The 21,235-nt window shown below is 49.7% G+C and overlaps 1 protein-coding gene across 4 annotated transcripts in view; it reads left to right on the top strand.

The window, feature by feature from the left end:
• Positions 1-21,235, top strand: part of KIRREL3 (kirre like nephrin family adhesion molecule 3) — a 629,076-nt gene that overhangs the window by 529,086 nt on the left and 78,755 nt on the right. For all 4 annotated transcript variants that reach the window (XM_019658928.1, XM_019658924.1, XM_019658926.1 and 1 more), the window contains exons 4-5: positions 4,141-4,290; positions 8,819-8,968. In XM_019658928.1, the coding sequence (XP_019514473.1) occupies positions 4,141-4,290; positions 8,819-8,968 (300 nt within the window). The remainder of the gene's footprint in view (positions 1-4,140; positions 4,291-8,818; positions 8,969-21,235) is intronic.

A 21,235-nucleotide genomic window follows, 5' to 3' on the forward strand; every position in this document is an offset into this window, starting at 1 on the left:
GGAGGACAGAGCTGGGCTTTCCGTGAGGTCAGGGCTGGTTAGGGAGGCCTGTGGGGAGGGGTGCTTTCCAGGATGGTGGAACAGCCAGGACTCAGGCAGGTGACATCAGTGAACAGACAGCACAGTGTCACCACTGAGCTCCCAAGGAGATGGGGGTCAGATTTGTGAGAAACTTGTCATCCCGGATGGAGAGCCAGGAGCTGTCCTGCAGACAGTAGACAGCCATTAGAGGTTCCACTCTTGGAAAAGGTGGAAAACAGGAGGAAAATTGTGAGTTAGACAGAAAATTCCAGAGCAGAACCTGAAAGCATTCATAGTCGGTTTTAAGAACCCAGGGTGACGAGATGAGGGCCTGGGCCTTGGGTTGTACAGCAGGAATGGAGAGGAAAGGGTGAATCTGAAATATTATGTTAGAAAGCTGGGCCAGACTTGGTGACGGAGACAGATTAAAAATAAAACATGAGAAGGGAGACCAAACTGACTTCCAGGCTTCACACCAGGAGAACTTCATGGGATGAAATGGGATACTGAGGCAGAAAACCTGGGAGAGATGGGGCTAGGTGTGTTGAGTATACAATGAGAGCAGAACCCTAGTTGATGCAGCACATTCTCTGTGCTCAGGTCAGAGTTGTGTGGGTGGAGGGGGTACAGACGTAAGGTCCTAGAAGGGTGGACCAGGTTGTATTCATCTGTCTCTCACAAGGCAATGCAATATCTGCTTCATAGCAGGCCTCCATAAATGTGTGTTGAATAAGCAAATGTTCTCAAGAAGCTTCCTGTCTCCTCAATATAATACTCAGGAGGTTATAGAAAATGGTCCTGGGTCATTCACATTTCACTTCTTTGGAGTAGGAACATTGGGGACTAGGAAACAGGAAGTGAGGGAATGGGTGAGGGACATTCTTTGGGCAAGGACAAAACCCATGGCTTGGACACTGTGTTCCTAGGGGCTCTTGAGCCTGAAGGAGAGGCCTCCAGGTCTGTCCCATGGGTGAAAAGTGGGGCCACTCCTCCACCCCTCTCCATCCACAGGACCTCAACTTTTGTCTACTCTAGAGAGTCACACTTAGCTTATGATTCTACTTGAGAAGTCATCCCATTGATTTAAAAGAAAAAAAGTATGTTTATGTGTCTTGTATTTAATGTGCAAAAATTAAAATTAGACTGAAAAAGAAAACTGTCAGTTATAGCACTAATCGTTCCCTCCCAAAAAGTAATTTGCAAATCACATTCTTGGTGGTTTTTTGAGACAATCCTGTGAGTCCGTCGCCCCCCAGAAACATTCTTTCCATAGAAAAGCCAAGGGCATCCAAACAGACAAAATGTGAGAGCCAAATCTCTCTCTTTGAAGTTATTCAGATGGATGGACCCAGATACTGTCCTCCAGTTGAGCCCCTTTCCTGCTCTTTCTTACCCTTCAGGCTCCTCTCTGCAGGCCCCAGGTCTTCTTTGGGGGGTTCTTCTGCCTGCTCCAACTCCTCACTCTGACACCCTCTAGAGTGAAGTAGCAACTACTCCGTGTCCACCTCCAAGACCTGCTTCCATGGAGCTCTCCTTCCAGCCCAGTGACTTCCTCCAGAGCTGCGTTTCTATGGTGACAGCACTCTTCTCCCTCAGGGCACCACCGCTGCCACACTAGGATATCTCATCACCAGTTCAGAACTCACCCTCACCCCAGCACCACCCCCGCCTCAGGATGCTTTCTGCGCCCATCTCTCCAGTTAGGCTCACCAGCACCAAGAGGAAGCGGGATTAAGGATGGGGGCCCAATGGGACAGTTACCCACTGCAGGCCTCCCTGTTAATGGACATTTCTGAGGGCTCAGGCACCATTTTGTTTAGTATAACGCCCTCAGGTCTCTGCTGACAGCCTAATAACTCTCTCTGATAACACAATCTTTGGCAGCTACAGTGGCTGTCTTGACAATGTCCCTCTTGCAAGAAAGATTTGGGGATAAAAGAATGAGCTGAGAAATCATCCTTAGAACTGAGAGAAGAGCCTTGGAAAGGCGTGTTCTCTTCCCCTACCACATTCTCATTCTCATCTGCGTCTCCTCCCCTCCCCGCCTCTCTTCTCCCTGCTCCCTGCCTCAGCCTCTTCCTCCTCTTCCTTCCTCTCCAGCCCCTCTTTTCTCTCCCTCTCCTCCCCTCATCCCTCGCCCTCTTGGTCTTTTCCAGGCTCTTGCGTCTCCTTTTTCCTCTGTCTCTTCCTCCTTCTCTCTCTTGTTTGGTGCCAGAAACAGTCTAATTACAACAGAGAACCTGAAGAGACAGAGAGGGAAAAAAAAGCCACCACACATAGCTGATTAAAATGTCCTATGAAATCTAATTTGTAAAGCTCAAATCAGAATAAAAAGTGTTACTCCCACAATTCAGGGCCAATTTGATTGTTAATGAGACTCCTCAGAGACCGAGCCAAGACTCATCAGGTTGTAGACTCAGCTACCTGCCTGCCTGCCACAAACTCTCTCCTGTGAACTTGGCCTCTCCTGTTGGGGGCTCCGCCACACTCTATGCCACCACCCAGCTCCCCTCAGAGCTACACACCAGCCTCCCCCTTCGTAGGTCCATCTGCTGCTGAGAGCTCGGCCCTATGTGGGGACTGAGCCTGGGACTTTGTGTTCCCAAGATGGGCAGCAGCCGGTGTCCCGGACCTCTATAGCCGACCTAACTCTCCCAGGTCAGGGAGGAGAAGCCGTGGCTGCAGCCTGCCATCAGGTCCAGCTTTCCTGGGTTGTATGTCCATATCTGCAGAGGACGGTTTGGGAAAGAATGAGGACTCAGAAGTCAATGGACCCCGGGTCAAACCCCTGCTCCACCACCCGTTAGCTGTATGACCCTGGGCACATGACTCTGCCTCTCTGACCCCAGTTTCTTTGCTGTAACACAGGGATCTTTCTGCCCTGACATGGAATTAAATGGTTTACAAGAGGGAGGGCATCTGAGACACTGACCGCACTGTGGGTGGGAGATCAGTAAATGTCATTGTCCCACTGTGCATTCTCCTGTGGCCTCCCAGGAACACGGTCACATCATCCCCTTCTTCAGCGTCCCCTCCAGGACCAGGCTTAGGGATCTGCACACAGCAAAGCTCAGTAGTTGAGAACATGATCTTTGGAGTCCGAAAGTCTTGGGTTCACAGCCCCAGTCCTGCCCCTAGACACTCCCTCGGCAGTTTAGTTAAGCTCTGCAGCTCCTGTTCCTAAGCCCCTGTGAAATGGGGTTTACAAGGTCCATGGGGTGTTGTGGGTGCTGCAACAACTCCAGGTGAGGCACACTCAGCACCTGGGAAGTAAGTAACAGCGCAGCCCCTGTTAGGGATTTTCACCTTCTTGTGCCTCACCTGGAAAATGGGGGTAAAAACAGGACTTACCTCCCAGGTTGGTACGAGGATGAAAATATTAATGAGCTAATATTTTCAATCCAAGAACAATGCCTGGCCTGTTGTACACACTGCACATGTGTTTGTTTAATAAAATAATGGCATAGCTTAGATGGGTCAGTGCCATCTCGCTTTGAGGTATATATTGGGGGGTGGGGGGGTCACAGCCATGACTTTCTCCTGAGTGGTAGTGAGGCTGGAGTAGGGTCTGCTGCAGAAAAATGGACAGGAGGACGTGTGAAGATGATGACCTGCTGCCTCAGCCACACCTTCCGCCATGCTCCATCACCACTCACCCAGCTGAAACAATAATATGATTTCTTGCGTTCTCAGGATTAACCAAAGCACACCACTTCCCATGCCCCCCCAACAGAATGCTACCAGCTAGGACTGTCTGTCATGCCTCTGCCCTGGAAGCAGGTGCCAGCAAGGGGTGTAAAGTAGGAGTTAGCCAAATGGAGAGCGATGCGTGTCCCAAATGCGGCAGGTGGCGGACACGGCTTGCTTGTTGGGGCGCAGGAGGATAGGTGTACGTTAGTTAGGGATTGATGAGGCTGTAGCTGGGAGCCAGCTCCTGGAAGCAAGGGATTAAGCTAGGGGCAGTGATGAAGTCGCTGCTGAGCCCCAGGCAGGAAGTGAGGTACTCTAAGGGCGCCTTGTCCCCTGGGTCAACCTGGGCTCTGCTTCCATAACTTGAGGAGAAGCCCTCCAGGCACTGCTCCCTGCTGTAACTGACTGCTGTGCTTGTCTCCTTCCTAGGCCAAGTGTACTCCTTCAGCCAGCAGCCCCAAGACCAGGCCGTGGTATCGGGGCAGCCGGTGACACTGCTGTGTGCCATCCCGGAATATGATGGCTTCGTTCTGTGGATCAAAGACGGCTTGGCTCTGGGTGTGGGCAGGGACCTCTCAAGTGAGTACCTTCAGACCTCCCTGGGAAAGCCCGGAACCCACCCTGCCTTACCCACCCACCCTCCTAGGAAACCCCATCTTCATAGGCATTTGGGGATTAACTCTCCAGCGGTCAGTGCAGATCTCACAGGAAGAGGCAGGGTAGGCAAGGCCCGGGTCCAGGATGCAGAGGACTTTGAGGGCCCCTCTGACCATGGGTACTGAACTCAATTAACCCTTTAGCTCTGGTGATGGGTCCTAAAACTCACACAATGTTACCCCAGAAGCAGTATTCTAAACTCAAACACAATTCATGTCAATTCAGATTTCCAGAGGTAAAGCGTTCTTGTTTCTTGTTCCTCACTGATCACAACCTGTTTCTTCTCAGCTCCCATCCATCAAAGGGAGCCAAATAGATTGACAACTCACAAAGAAACCTGGTGATTTTAGGGGCCACTATGTAATGGAAAGAAAAGAAAAGAGGTGTTTGAAATAAAATCCAAACCTTATTCAGCCCACCCAAGCTGATATTCATCAGAGATTTACTGGTGGGCTTCTGAGGCCATTGACGGCTGGCATCTGAGTTCCCTGCTTGGTGTCATGCCCAATCATCTGTTAACTACTGTAAAGGTCAACTCCAAAGCCCATAGAGGTGTCTTTCCAATCCATCTTCTCCCTCCCCAGGAACAAAAAGAATAGAATCATCCCCCTTGTCACTCACTATTCGCCATGATTACTCTCCCTTGGGGATGGGAGGCATGTGACTGTTTGCTAGGCTTAGCATAAACTGTAAAATTCAGAACAAGGGATCTGAGTGTCCTTGCAATGGGGGAATGGCTGAGGATGGAGGAGGAAAGAAAAGTGTGTATTCAACTGAGAAGCAGCTTTGCCTCTCTCGTGGTATACAGCTGTAGGAAAATAAAAATCGAAGTGCACTCAGCAACATGATGGTTGGGGGATTAATATTTTAAAATGTGAGTTATGTCTTGCCAAAAATGTATATTGAAACATTATAGCAATGGTCAATAGCATCACAGTTTGAATGCTGCAGCCCAGCTGAGCGTGGATGAAATGCACAATAATATCTCCAAAATATATGGTGCTGCCATAAAATTTAAGTATTGTGGGAACCAGCCATGTTCAGGGACTCTGAACTCCTTCACCCTAGAGAAACTGGGGGAAGGATATGACCTTCAATACTAGAATCACTCATACTCATGGCTCTGAGCTTGGCCCAGCATTGCTGCTAGTGAAGGAGCCTCTTAGGGTTCCTAGCTAATGGTTTTCAGCCTTCAGTCAGGAACTGGGGTCTTGTTGAATTGGTGGCCAAGAGGAGGCCCCAGGTCACCATGGATGGTTCATAGACTAGTCATCAACATACGGATCATTGAGCCTCTGGCATCCACTTCCATGAATGGCTTTCTGGGATCCAGGATTGGGTCCTGCTAAGTGCTGAAGGGCAGTGGGCTCTCATGAACTGTGGTCTGCTTCCTCTCCAACTTGACTCCATTTATAGAAAGAAGGTTGGCCTTCTCCTTGCAGAGTCAGTGAACTCAAATTCCTGGTAAAGTGTTTTCTCTATATTTGATCACTGGCCCCCTCAATAGTATCATGACAATAATGACAGATACTTACATGTCTAATAAATACTGATGAGAATGTGAGAGCAATAGATCTCAATTCAGCAAGTATTTGCAGAGCCTTTAATATTGCAACAGTTTTCCTATGGGAAAATTGAGGCCCAGTCTTGTGGGACTTCTACCTGCTGTAGCTCCGTCCTCTTCTGTTTTACCTGTGTGGCCCATTCAGTCTACCAGGAATGATGCCCTAACTGAAGACTTCACTGTCTTTCTGGTCACCACTGCTGAAACAAACAATCAAAGGAAGTGATTTGTAACTATACTTCCTCATAGTGATAGAATATTTTTCTTCTAAGAACGCAAGTACTTCTCAGACATTTTCTCATAAATCTACAATGATCCACATGGAGAAAAAGAAGGATTTCCCCCTTTATGTGACAGGTAAATAAAGTCACAGTTAGGAAAGAAATTGATTGACTCAAACATATACCAAAGCCCAGTGCCTGGGACCCTGGCTTCTAACTGGCGAGAGGCCCTGACACCCAGTCTCTCATTTAGTAAGACAGGGACCGCTTTGGTTACCCTCCCTCACAGTCACTTTTATTTAAATCAGCGTTTATAGACTACCTACTATGTGCCAGGCATTTTACGAGATTGCCCTATCTAATCTTCACCAGAACTCTATAAGGTACTGGCATGGTCCCCATTATACTGATAAGAAAATGGAAGTACAAGGAAGTGAAAGTAACTAACCCAAGACAACACATGAGGAAGTGATAGAGCTGAACCCAGGCAATTTGACTGTAAACCCGGAATCCCAATAATTTTGCCTCCTCTGAGAACAGCAAGAGAGAATAATGATACTGTTGAAGGAGCTAGAACTTCCTCAGAACCTTTGTTTCTAAACCAATGTTTTCCGAAGATGCCGCCAGTCCTTGGGACAATATCACAGCTCGTCGCCTAATTAGGCAAATACAAACCCATCACTGATGTTTTCAGCAGCTCCTGAGAGCAAAATCGTTGTGCTGATGGCTTGCAAGACAACAAAAACACAAGCTCCAGCCAAGACGCCTGCAGGAGAGCAGGGACTAATCACAGGACAGCGGGATTCAGAGACTGGGTTGGAGGGGCTGGCTCAGTCAGCCTGCTACACCGAGGGCGGCAGCAGCAGGGAGAGGACTGGGCTGGAAACCATTCCCAGCCCCTCACCCTGGTCCTGAGGAAAGCCAGCTTAACTCACCTGGGTTCCTTCCCCAAGCCCAGCAGAGGGCAGAGGGGAGGCGGGTACAGCTGATTACCCTGTGAACATCTCTGGCCAGGCCTGAACAGCTGTGGAGGGCCAGGCCATTTGATTGCATGATGGGGATAATGTTAGCCATGAAGACATGAGCCTGATGGGCTCAGCAGCATAGAAAGCACCCAAAGAGCATATTGGGAAACCCGGCAGAGGGTTATAGCTACCTCCAGGGCCCAGGAATAAGTGCCCCTGCACAGCCCACCTCCACCTTGTCCCACCTCTAGAAGTCCCTTAGTTTATGGAGATGGAAGGGGCCTTAGAGCTCCAATATTTTAATCAGGGTGGAAATCTCCTCTGCAGTGTCCCTGACAGGTAATCATACAACCTCTGCTTGAATACAGCCAGTGATAGGGGCTTCACGCTCACCTCTGGCAGCCTAGATCCTTGTTGGGCACCTCAAAACATTCATAGTATTCTAAAAGTATTTCCCCATGTTAATTCTACTCATTGGTGCTAATACTGCCCTTGGGAGCCACACAAACACATCTAACGCATACTAAGAGACTTTGAAATATTTGAAGAGGGAGAGCTATTATATGTCCTTCTGTCTGTCTCTGTTTCTGTCTCTCACTTGCTTAAGCCCTAGTCTTTAAAAGGTCCAGTCTGCCCAATCCCCTCCTTCTATGGCCCCTTTCTGAGAGCTCAGACTGTCCTGGTGAAGGTCCTTCTGGAAGTAGAGCTCTTTGGAGCTGCCTAGGTGGGTGGACAGGCCTCTGAGGAGAGAAGGGGGCCGGACAAGGAGGAAGTGCCCTGTAAGGGACTGGCGGGGGGAAGGGCAGAGCTCAGGAAAGGGGACGAGTGGGACACAGAGCCTGCTGAGAGAAACTAAGGGGTTCAGGGCCCAAGACCCAGGAACCGGGGATCTGCCCAACCTGACCAGCTATGACTTACGTTGGTGTTTATATTCAACACTACACAGCAGGAGGGAAGCTGATTAATGATTTATCATGCTCAAGCTTTTATTTATCCATTATTCATCTCCAGTGGTATAAGGGGCCCCCAAATTCCTATGTGTCCCCAGCACCTCATAAGTGCTTAATCAGGCCCTAGGGGTTGGGGGTGGGTAGAAGGAGTGACTAGAAAAGGGCTGCTTATGGTTCACAGTGACCAGAGCTTCCTGGTCACAGTTGGGCGGGCCGAGATTTCTACTTCCTGAAACGAAACTTTTCCCCAAAGTCACTCGTAATGCTTTCCCAAATATTTCTCTCTTTCCTTCCTCCTCTCTCTCTCTTACTCTGTCTTCTGTCTGTTTGTGGATCTCAGCCTGCATGTCTCTGTCTCTCTGTGTGTGTCCTTATCAAAATGCATGTCTACTGAGTAAACCACGGTGCAGGGCGCACCACTTCTCAGGGTAATAACCCCTCTGCGTCCGTCCCCACTTAGCATTTCCCTCTCCGTTCTCTCCTTCCCTCTATAATATGGCTTCCCCGACATTCCTAAACTTAAAACCGACAATTCCCTTATACGCACGCACTCTGAACCAGCACCCTGGGGAAACTCTCGTTTCTGTGCTTCTTATGCAGAGATCAGGGCCCTGAGCAGAAGCCTGCTCTGCCAGCCCCTAACACAGGCCAGGCCCTGCTCAGGTGTGCCACCACTGTGCCTGTTTGTCATGAATGTCATCTCCACCCCCGGACAGGCTGGACCCCTTGATATGCCTGCTGTCTCCACAGGTTACCCACAGTACTTGGTGGTAGGGAACCATCTGTCAGGGGAACATCACCTGAAGATCCTGCGGGCAGAGCTGCAAGATGATGCCGTGTACGAGTGCCAGGCCATCCAGGCTGCCATTCGGTCCCGCCCTGCACGCCTCACCGTCTTGGGTAAGCACCGTCCGCCCTTGGGGGCGAGGATACTACGGGAAGTACCATGGGCTCAGCTCCAGAAGGGTTCCTTCCAGCCAACTGCAGGGGCACCCCACTGGGCAAAGCCCCAGGAATTGTCCCACAGGACTCTGGCTACTGTGGCCCCATTGTGTCAGTAACCTCCTCCCCACCAAAAGGGGAAAAGTGAAAATTCCTGCCCTGAAAATCAGAAGGCCAATGCCAACTTACCTATGACTTTGTCCAACCCTAGTGTGTTTGATTCCAGGTTAGGGAGTGAATAAGGGCTCCTGGGTGCTCATTTATTCACTTAGAAAGCATGCTCTACATGTATGATCTGTGTTAGGCCCTGTGCTAAGTGATGGAGATATGGAGAAGAATGTGACACATCTTCGAGTCACTTCTTTCTGGATTGACCTCCTTCTGGGTGCTGACAATCCCCATCTCACCACCTCTCCTATCAGAATCCACCCGGAGCTTGATTTTCCCTGTGATTCTAGCATCCATAGGGCCCATCGTTGCCCCTGTTCCTTCCCCCTTTCCTGCTCCTGGGAACCCTGGGCTACCTATGTCATCCCTGAGAAAACTCACTGCAGGCTCTTATTCCAGATCATACCTTTGCCCATGGTCTCTCTTCATCTCAGCTTCCCAGGAGCCCAGTGTCCCTGGGACATCCTGCCTGAAGAGGTCCCCCTTCCTCACTCGGGAAGACCTGACTGAAGACAGGGATGGGCTCACTGCCTCTTAAACTGCCTCAACCCTGTCACCTCCTTCCTCTGGCCAGATGTTACTGAGGATCCAGGCTCCCTCAGAGCCCAGGTTTGCACATAAGTAATAATAGCTCAATTTGCATAGGCCTTACAGCAACCCTCAAAGCACTTTCACTTATACTTCCTCAGCTGTTCTGTTGCAAGTCTGTGGGACAGGATTCTTGCCTGTGATGAGAAACTGAGGCTCAGAGAAGCAAAGGGTCCCTGCCCAAGGTCTCCCAGCTTGGGCTCTATGCACCACCTCACTGCTTCCATAGTGAGTCTCTGCAAGGCCACTTGTAGGATGGAGCTTGGCAGCCAGAAAAGGGGAGCCTGGCTTCTGCTCTGCCCGCCTCTTAGCAGATGCTGAGAAGCTTTGACAACAGGGTCAGCAGCTGGGGTGCTGCCTCCTCGCCTGGTAGATAAGGCTCATGGCTGCACCGAGATGAAATATTTAAGAGTGTGTCAGGCTATCTTCAGATCTACACGGCCAGCACACAGGCAGATTAGCCAAAGCACAGCAGCAGACAGGCCCCAGAGGACCACTTACCAAGATCAGAGGCTGGCTTCTCGAGACAGAGAGGAGGAACTCGGGGCCAACCTCAGAACCTCCTGCAACCTTTGAGTCTCCTCTGGCCCTGCAATGAAAGGAATGAGAAAAATAAAACAGGTAGGCCAGGGTAAATAATCTGGGATGATGTGGTCAGGAAGTGGGCCTTCGGAAAAGTAATCAGGGACATTAAAAGGTGAGGCAGCAGTCTCCATCTCTCCTGAAATGGGGCTAAAATGGAAATGGGTATAGGGTTTGAGGGAGCAGAGAAGAATGATTTAGTGCCTAATATATTTTCTGGGTTTTGAGGATTGTGAAATGCCAGAATAGGTATGCTAAGCGAAGTGGTAAGATATTCATGTTCAGAGGTTATTAAGCCCCCACCCCCGGAAGAATCTGCCTTCTACTGCATTGTCCGCTGCTAGAAAGTACCAAAGAATGCTAAAACGAGAAAAGCCTAAGCAATGCCCACTCGTGACTACACGCAGGACCTAAAGTAGATGGAGATGTATCTTGTCCTTAAGTTGTCATGGTATCAGAGCTTCACCCAGTCATACCCAACTATTTCCATATTTTTTTCCTTCTACTATTCCAGTAGATAACAAAGTCCAAATTATTCCAAACATTTTACAGGTAAGGAAATCAAGACTCAGAGAGGCAAAGGCACTCACGGAAGGTCACACAGCTTAATTACACTCAAGATAGACCCCAGATTTTAGAACTCCAAGCCAAAGCTCTCTGCCTGGTCTCCACATTGCTAAATGCCATTAGAATCTCCTTGATCTGGCTGGTTAAAAGCCGGGCTTCTGGGAGCTCAGCCTGGGGGTCTGATCTGAACAGACTCGACTTTGTCTTGGGTCACATCTAAATGCCATTCACACGTCTTTCTCCCTCTCCAGTGCCATGGCCTGGTACTGCCTCTGGGCACAGAGCTGGGTTCATGTGGTGCAGATGTTTTATTCAAATTTGGGTATCAGTTGAAGAGGCAAGGGGAAATTTTCAGGGGTCCCCAGCAGGATGGCCGTGATGGAATTCCTGAGCCAGAAAGGGAACCTCAGCAGCAATCTTTCATGAAGATTCCCAAAAAAACATTCCTCCTAAACAAACAAACTAACCCCCCCCCACACACACACACACACACACCACGGCAAGAAAGAGCTGCCCCAGGCTCTGCCTAGAGTCTTCCCTGAATCTTCAGGGCCACTCTAGGTCCCCACCCCTGAGCTGGTCCTGCAGGGCTCTGCCTAAGGTCCCCAGCCTGGCTGAGTTTCTCTGCAGTAGACAGCCCCACCTACTGCCCTGGAGGGAGGCCCTGCTTGCAGAAGCTCATCCAGCCTCCTGGAAAGGGAGCCCTGGTCTGTTCAGGGCGGTGGATAGACAGAGCGGCTGTTTCAGCAGAAGGGAGAAGGCTGTTTCTACCCTGGCCAGCCAGCTTCCCAACCAAGACCCCATCTGTTTTGCTGTGACATCTCAGCCTGGGAAAATGTCCCAGTTCCCAAGAGGTGGGGGGTTGGAGGGGGGTGGCTGCCTTCCCTGTGTTCCAGGAGTGAGAAAGCTTCCTAATTTAGCCTGTATTTGCCTGAGATCGATTTTTAATTAAATAAAGTAAGAGCCTGATTAGAACCTGCAGAAGATATGAGAGCAGAATCAGATGGTATTCTGGCAAAAGCGCAAAGCAAACACTTTGGCTGGAACAGAGGGAGACCCCCAGGGGTCTTCCATCAAAGCACCAAGTGAGGAGGGCAAATAGGAGAGTTTATATAGCCAACAGATGTGCATTGTGAAAATATGCGTCTGCCTGCACCGCTTGGAGAAGCCAGAGGGCCAGCTCACAGAGCCTGCTGGGCCCCAGGGAGGGTATGGGGACCCGAGCCCAGCAGCCAAGCCTAGAGTCACAGACACATTAATTAGCCTTGTGTTTCCAGCTCTCAGATGCAATCAGGCAAAGAGAAACTTTGAGCTGAGCATTTGCTACACTGAGAGGCAGAGGGAGGGAGGGAGCTAGGAGACCAGGAGGGAAGGAGAGGGCAGGGGCTGCGCTTGGGAGGCTGAGCCAGGCAAAGGCTGGGGAGCCCAGTCCAGGTTAGCAGGCAGGCTGCATTCCGTCTGTGACCCAGCCAGCCGAGGACCATTCCGTGACTCAAGCCAGGTGGAGACATGAGTCTTTCTGCCCCCAGAACATCCTGGAAATCATGGTATCATGGACAGAGCGGCAGCCTTGAAGGCAAGAGCCCCGACCCTACCATTAACCAGCTGTGTGATCTTGGCCCTGTTACTCAACCTCTCTGGATCTCAGTTGCCTCATCTGTAAAATGATAGTGGTGATAAATAAAATGATCTCTGAGAACTGTCCAGCTTTCAAAAGACATTACTTCTATAATAAGGACCCACATGCTGGAACCCCCACGCACCTGTGAAGAGCTGGGCTGCAGGGCAAAGAGCACTGGCTGAGAAAAGGAATGCCTACATGCACCTTTTTCACTGTGTGGCCCTGGGCAGGTCGTCAGGGCTGGCACTGGGCCTCTGGTTCAGTTTTCTTTAACCAGCACTTAGTATAGAGTAGGGACTCAATAATATTTGAGATTTTTTAATAAATAAGTGAATGAATTAATGAATAGAGTGAGTAAGTGAATGGAGTTTCTAGCTCTTCATCTGTAAAATGAAGATAATAAAAATGCCAGTGTCCTAGAATTATTGTGTGCATCAAACTCACACACACACACACACACACACACACACAGATACACACACGCGCGCACACACACACGCACATGCAGACGTGCAGACTGATCCTTCTCCCTCCTGCAGGACCCCCAGGATTGAAACTATCTAAACTGTTCCAGGGCCAGAGCTGTAAGGGGGGATGTTGTACTTGATCTTTCTAACTGCCTGGAAACTTGGAGAGCAAAGACTCGAGGGACCCAGAGCAGGGAAGAAATGAGTACCAAGGATTTGATCAACAAATATTTACTGAGCACCTATTATGTGCGGAGCAATGATCTAGACACTTGAGATTCATCTGTAAACAAAAAGAGAACACCACCCCCAGCCCAGGTGAAGCGTGTGTTCTAGCAGGAAGAGAGACAGTCATAAATAATAAACCGATTAAACAAGTACGCTGTGTAGTTGCGTCGGCTGTCAGCTGGAAGAAACACTGTGAGAAAGGGAAAGTAGAACGGGGTAAGGGGGCCTGGAAGTAGGTGGGGGAGGGTGATGGATGTCAGGTTAATTATTTAAAAGGGTATTTTCCCAGTCTTCCTTCCCTTCCCCTCTTCTTCCTGACCCGTTCTAATATTAACTCCGCTGTCTTGTGGCTCCCATCAGAACTAAAGCTTCCTAAATCAACATGAATTATTTAACATGGAGACTAAGTCAATTCAAATAAAGAGGGCATCTTTAAAATGATGTCAGGCCCCTAAATATTGAGAGTGGTAAACAGAGAAGGTCCAAACGTGTCCTTATCTTGTGACTTTTTCAAAACCATGGCTCCCTTGGCAACTCTTCCACCCAGGGGAACTGCAGGCAGAGGTCTCCTAAGTACACAGCGTTGGCAGCACCCCTGTTTCCCAACCCCCTCATCTTCTGGGGAGACGGGTCCAGAGAGACAGTGAAGAACTCAGGTCGTGCAGCAAGGGAAGGCAGAGCTGACACAGAACCCAAGAGCGCTGGCTTCTAAAACTGTTATAGAAACCCAGCTACAGTCACCCTGTCAGTAGGGGACAATCTGAGCGGTTCTCCGGGGATGAGAAAACACATCCGTAGAACAAAGCTCAAGCTGCCTCCATGGCACGTGAGACCCTCTGAGGCCTGCCGTCTGCTTTCTCTCCAGGCCCAGTTCTGCCACCCGCTTGCTTCAGGGACAACACCCAGCTTGCAGCTCCCTTCACCCCCCATACCTCTGCACCTTCGCACATGTGTGTTTCTGCCTAGAAGGCCCTTATCACCGTTCTTATCCTTGGCTAACTCTTGCTCACCTGTCAGGATTCATCTTAGACATCACCCCCTCCAGGAAGCCCCACACGGCCTGACTACCCCCCTCTGTGCTCCCTTAGCCTCCCGGCCACACCTCGATCAAAACACTCAACCCAATTACATTGAAAGCAACTGTTCACATGTCTGTCTCCCCCACTGTCGGGCGGGCATCGTGCATCCCTCATGATGAGCACTGCCTGTGAGTATCTATCTATTAGGTGCTCAGCAAATGTTCCCTGCAGTGAACTGCAGGGAGTGTACACTGAACCTCACCACAGGGAGCAGCACCTGGCAGATAAGCCCCAAATGCATGTGACAATTGTGTCGTGCTGTGTTGCATTGTGTTGCGTTACATTGTGTTGTGTTGCGTTGTGTTTAGAGAGGTGACATGGCTTCATGGTTAAAAGCCCACACTCTGGAAGCCAGACTGCCTATACTTGAAACCTAGCTGTGTCACTCTCCCAGTGGGGTGACCTTGGGCAAGTTATTTAACTACTCTGTGCCTCAGTTTCCTCTCATGTAAAAAGGAGCAATAGTCATAATAATCTCGTCCTCTTAGGGTTATAAAGAGGATGTAATGAAATAATATATGTAAGGCATTTCATGCAGCAAGGCATAGCCGCGTTGACAGTTGTCATCGTACCTGTTGTTGGTATTACTATGATTCCTGCAATGTTAGGAGACACCAACAAGCAACCCCTCCTTCCTGGGGGATCAGGCTCCGCATCTCAGAGAAGCTATTCCATCCAGCGCACAAGGCAGGAAGACACACTTCCTGCAGCCCCTCCCAGCTTGTACCCTGGGAAGACAAGCAGAATTGATTTCCTTATCTCCTCATTAGGCTTGTTTTGCCTGGGCCCCGGCCTGGTCTTGGATGCCGTATCTCGTTTGCGCTGTGTGCCTGTTTCCTGCCACATTCATTACCCTGAGATCACCCCCCAAATAGGGCAGCAAACTAGCCAGACATGGGAGAACGGAACATACAAAGCATCCTAATCTCCTGAAGTTCCAGGTGGCAGCTGTGCCTGAGCTCCGGTGCCCTTCAACCCCCACCCCACCCCTGCCGCCAGCTCCTCCCCACACCCTTCCTGCTACACTTCCTTTCTTGGGGGCTCAGGCCACTCTAGTGACCCCTAGGCCAGAAGCTGATTCCCCTACTCCCCTCTCTTTTGGCCACTGCCCACCCTCTTTGCCCTCCCATTTAAACTCTGTGCTTACCTGCTGGAACAGGTTACAAGGTAAATATGGCTCTGGGTCACTGAGTGACCTTAGGTTGACTAATAGTCTCTCTCCTAAATTATAGTATAAGCTCCCTGGGAATAGGAGACCTGGTCTCTGAGGTCTACACTGTGGGTTCAATGCCATATGCCCCCTGAGTAGCTGCCCATAGCAGTTGATGGAGGGTGAAGCGTGAGATAGAGGGTCTTCCTGGAGCGCTCTGTAGCCATTGGGTCCAGGTGTGTTGACTTTGGAGACAGGTCACTCCGGGTCCTTTCATGCTAAGATCATCCCGCCCCTCAGTCTCCCTATCCCTCTAATCTGCCATGTTGCCATGAAAGGAAAGGCCTCTCTGCCTGCCTCCCACCCCCCTTCTCCCCGCTCTTCCTCTCAGCCTCGATGTGATGTCAGAAGAGTCCAGTCATCTAGCTGGGGCCCATCATGGTGGAAAATAAGGTGGGGAGAGAGACACAGGTGCTGAAGAATTTCCAGGGCTCCAGGGGGCTGGGGATCTATCAGGGACCGAAGCAAACTCAGCACATCCCCTTTCAGCAGGAATGTAGGTGTCAAGGGGCAGGCAGGGTCCTCTCCAAGCATGGGGAGACCTGATACAAGGGACACACGTCCCCTACCTTACCCCACCCAGCTTCGCCAAGGTCGGTTGGAACAGACTCGACCAATGGGAGGAGAGCTAACTGGTCTAATTCAGTGGCCTTGCTGGAGTGGCCCGATGCCCAACACTGCTTTGGGGGGCAGTGCTCACCACTTAAAGCTGGGGGCAGTGTCCCTAACGGCCACCCCAGGACCAGTTCCTCCACTGCCCCTTCCAACACCTCTTGCTCTCAACACCAGCACAGAGAAGTGTGTGCAGGAGCCCACCCAGGGTCTGCTGCACACACAAGGTGTCAGCCTCCTGCTCCTGGACCCCACTAGCCCTTTCCTAGTTCTGCTGACCCCCTAGGGTCCCCCACCCCATCACTAAGTGACTTAGACTCCTCAGGGCATCCCTGCAGTCCTGAAGTGTGCTTCCACTCTACCCAAGGTGCTGGCACTTCTGCAGAAGCAGGGCCCTCACCTGGGAGTCGGGAGATGTGCATTCTTGCCACACTCCTGCCACCGACCAGCTGCCAGACATCAGATAAAGATGCTTGACCTCTCCGGCCCTGCTGTCGCCCTGGTAAAATCTGGATCTGGGGAAAAGACATGCAAATCCCCTCCACAGTTTGACTGTGATTCTCCCTCATTTGATCATGGTTTGGGGTCAGGCATGAGGGGCAGTGGTCCCTTAGTCCTTGTTCCCTTGCTCCTAAGAGCAAGGACGATATGTCCGTCTGCGGCTTTCACCAAGTGTGACTCTGGGAGAGGTTAAACAGGCTCCAATGCTCAACAAAAGGGAGCGTGAGCTTGGACCATGGAGATTTGCAAAAGTCAGGGCCTTGCTCCTCTAGCGTCAGCCATTTGGCAAGGAACCAGCAGCTCCTGGGAGCCCGTGAAATTCAAGCCACTCTCTGTAACTCTCAAGATGCAGTTGTCTTGAGAAGCCTTCACCCACTCTGCCACCACGGCTTTCTCTGGCTGGGCGTGGATTCCAACATCTCCTCACACCTGAAAAAAACGCAGACAAGGGCCCACCTGTATCTGGGGGCCCTACTGGGTCCTCAGTCAGGAATCTAGCTGGCCACTGGCCCTTACAAGGCTCCCTGCTTATGCATCAATCTTATTCATACATAAACAGACACCCCGCCTCAAGGACAGAGCACTGGTGGGCACACACGTACACACACACACACACACACACACACACACACACACACACGCATGCACAATTCAGAGCGTGGCCGAATCATCAGCGCCCCCTGTGGCTGAAAGACACAAGAACACTCAATCAAGAGAATCAGTCGCTGATGGGAAATGGACAAATCTTGGTGACTGGACAGAAGTATTGATCCCCTCCTTGTCAGGCCCAAAAAGAATGGAGTAAGTGGGGCATGTTATCCTCAGCGCGAGGCCCCACCACGCCGGTGATTCCCCCTAATGAAACATGAAGTGGAGGGAAGACAGTCACACCTGAGAGGGAGGGCCGGGGCCAGCCAGCCCCACCAGGCTCGAGATGCCTGGGCATCGTGAATGTCACACCCAGGACACTGGCTGGCCGAGGCCTGCCCTGGGAAAGCCTAGAGGGAGAACTCGAAGGGTAAAAATAGCTCCCTACTTCTCCGCTATGACCTCAGCTCAGGCTGAGACAAGGGTTTCATGGTAAATTATGGATTTAAAACTAGCAATGAATCTCCATTACAGCATGAAATGAGAAAGGAAAATGCCGCTAAATGGAAGCCTTCCCTCAGCAGCCAACGGGGCAGGGAGGGGTTTAGAGCCGAAGTCACAAATCCCAAGGCTAACTCACAGAGTCCAAGACCAGGAGTGGTCCCAGAGGGAGAAAGCCCTGGCAAATGGGCAGGGGCCAGGCTTACAGAAGACTATCCACTGCCCATGGCCAGCACGGGACACCACAGTGGCAGAGCGGGCAGTGCCCACCCGCAGAAGTCAGGACCTAGTCTTGGCTGCCGGCAGTTTTCTGCAGAACAAAGATGCATGGCTAGCTCAGGAGTGGGACTGGCCAGAGCTTTGTTATTTTGTTGCTGTGCTGGGAGGGGACCTATGTTGTAGGTGCAGCCAGAGACAGGCAATTCAGGAACCTTGACCTGCTGCCTGGGTAACCCACATGCATGCCTTTATTCACCTTCTCACCATCTTTGCCAGGCAGGCCCCATGTCTCCTTTCACTGATGAGAAACATGGCACACAAAGAGACCCATTAACTTGCCCAAGGTCACATATTAAGAAAGAAACATTTAGAATCTGAACTCAGTTCTGGCCCCCGAACCCTTGCCCTTCCTAAGTCGGGACGCTTCTCTTTTCCAGAATTCTGCTCAAACTTAACTGCTGCTGCCTGACTCCTCCCCTTCAGATATGGGCTGTGATGCAGGTCTCTTTCCACCCCGGGGGAGCTCTAGGAGCCCTGTCTGAGCCCTCACACTGTCCCTGGGCCCCCAGAGTCAGAGAGGTGGCCTGCACAACGAACCGAAGGCTTCAGAAGCCCCTTCCTGGCAGCCCCTGCTCCCCAGATGTGCCTTGAGAGCCAGGGCCCCGAGACCCACAGGCTCCATTTTCCATCCCATTAAGTCTCATCATCAGGGGACCGCCCGATGCGTCTTCCCCATCGCTCTGGGCCTCTAAATGATTCTGTCCATGTGGAGGAAGCTTTCATAAGTGGGAGGTTCACAGGCACCCAGAAGCTCACACAGCTGCCTCCAGCTTGCAAAAATAAATAGTGGAGCCCCACAGCCCGGAAAGGCTGGCTTCCAAAAGAGTGTCATTTTCACAAGCCCATCAAGGTGTTTGTAAATGTTTATAGAAAGGAAGAATTTTCCATATGTAAATATGTCAGAAAAGGTGTTAGCAGCTAAGAAATCCCAGGTGCCAGGAACACCACTGAAGCCCCCGTGGTGGAAAGCAAGAAATGGGGGAGCAGGCTGGTGGCCACGCAGCCACCCCCCTAGAAGAGCTGGCACTGCTCTCCTCCCAAACACACTGCTCCCTCCCACACTCTGTGCACTCCCCGCTCTATCTAGACAGAGATAGACACACACACTGTCACTAGAATGCTGGAGAGAACTCATTTTAGAGATGGGTCGACTGAGGTCAAAAAGAAAAAGGACTATGCTAGAGGCTGCAGAGCACATGAGAAAGGAAAACCAGTCCTCTCTGACTCTTCAAGATAGAGAAAGCTGGACTCTGAGCACGGGTCACCTGGGACTGCCCTGTGTCTCCTTCCAGCCCCAGCCCCAGATACCAGCTTGGCCTGGGCAACAGCTCTACAAAGAACCAAAACCTAACCTTGGAAAAGACCCCCAAACCTAACCTGGATTAGAGAATTTTAGAGCTGGAAAGCATCAGCCAATCAAATGTTCTTCATTCCATTTTTTAACACGTATGTACGCACCTTCCATGCACCAGGCACTGGGAATATACACCAGCGATCAAAACAGACTAAAATCTTCTGCCTTCGTAGAACTTATACAAGGCATGATTTTTTAAAAAATACAGTAAATGTTTATTAAAAAAAATTATTACAGTGAAAGACACATTGCCATTAACCCCCCCTCAAAATACTCCCCCTCGCTTTGAACGCACTTATCCCATCGCTCTTGCCACTTTCTGAAGCAGTTCTGGAAGCCCTCTTTCCTGAGTGTCTTTACTTTGTCCTCCATCATCACAATGCTCCGTGACACACATCACTTCTGGTATGGCAATTTCTGTCAAATAATAACATTACAGTGTGTCCTCATCTACCTTATTCATCAGAGCTGGCACCGTATGACTTCTGGCTCTTCCCCAAAGTCAAAGTGATTCAGGGCATCGAGGCAGCCACGACAGCGCAACTAATGACACTCATGAAAGAGGACTTCCAGAACTGCTTCAGAAAGTGGCAAGAACAATGGGATAAGTGTGTTCAAAGTGAGGGGGGGGTATTTGAGGAGAATTCATGGCAATGTGTCTTTTACTGTAATAAAATTTTTTATTTAAACATGTACTGTATTGTTTGATCACACCTTGTCTTCTAGCAGAGGAAGGTGGACACTAACAATAAACATAAGAAGAAAATGTTATAGTTTATTAGAAGGTGTTAAGGTGCTATCCAAAAAAAAGTAGAGCAGAGTGAAAGGGGCTGGGTTTCCTGGGAGAAAGAGCAGGTTAAGCAACCAGGATAAACCTTGCAGAGGAGGTAACCTTTTTTATCTTCCCCTTTATTTTTTTAACAGCTTTATGGAGGTATAATTTACATACCATTAAATTCACCCATTTAAAGTATACAACTCAATGATTTTTTAGGACATTTACAGAGTTGTGCAGGCATCACTGCTATCCAATATTAGGCCATTTGCATGACCCTGAAAAGGCCCCTTGTCGATCTCCACTCCCACAACAGTCCCAGGCAGCCACTGATCCGCTTTCTGTCTCTATGGATTTGGCGTTTCTGGACATTTTCTATAAATAGGATTATTCAATATGTGGCCTTTTGTGTCTGGCTCCTTTCACTTAGCATGATGTTTTTGAGATTCAGTTACATTGTAGCATGTTATCAACAGTTCATTCCTTTTTCTTGCTGAGCAGCCTCTATGTAGGGCTAGACCACATTTTGTTTATCCCTTCATCACTTGAAGGACATTTGCATTGTTTCCAGTTTGGCGATGTTATGAATAATGGTGCTATGAGCGTTCACATTCAAGTCCATGTGTATGTATGTTGTTCATTCTTCACAGGTAGATTCCTAGGAGTGGACTAGCTAGGTCATGTGGAAAATTTACACTTAACTTTTTAAGAAAGTTGCCAAACTGCTTTCCAAGGTGGCAGAATCATTTTATTCCATTCCCACCAGCAATGAATGGGAATTCCAGTGTCTCCACAATATCACCAACACGTGTTATTGCTTGGCTTTTTTATTATGACCATTCTAATGGGTTTGAAGTGATATTCCATTATAGATTTGATTTGCATTTCCCTAGTAACTAATGATGTTGAGCATCTTTTTTCTTTTTTTTTTTGCTTTTCTGTCACCTTTTATTATTATGACTTTAGAATAGCTTTTAAAGGAAAAACTTCATTAAATAATCTCCATTTTTTTATATATCATGAAGTCTGTTTCATTTCTTTTTTTATTAATTTCTTGTGTACAAATCAATATAGATGTTGAACATCTCTTGATGTGACACTTATC

This window comes from Hipposideros armiger, unplaced genomic scaffold, assembly GCF_001890085.2.
Source record: "Hipposideros armiger isolate ML-2016 unplaced genomic scaffold, ASM189008v1 scaffold_291, whole genome shotgun sequence".
In the NCBI taxonomy this organism is placed as follows: domain Eukaryota; kingdom Metazoa; phylum Chordata; class Mammalia; order Chiroptera; family Hipposideridae; genus Hipposideros; species Hipposideros armiger.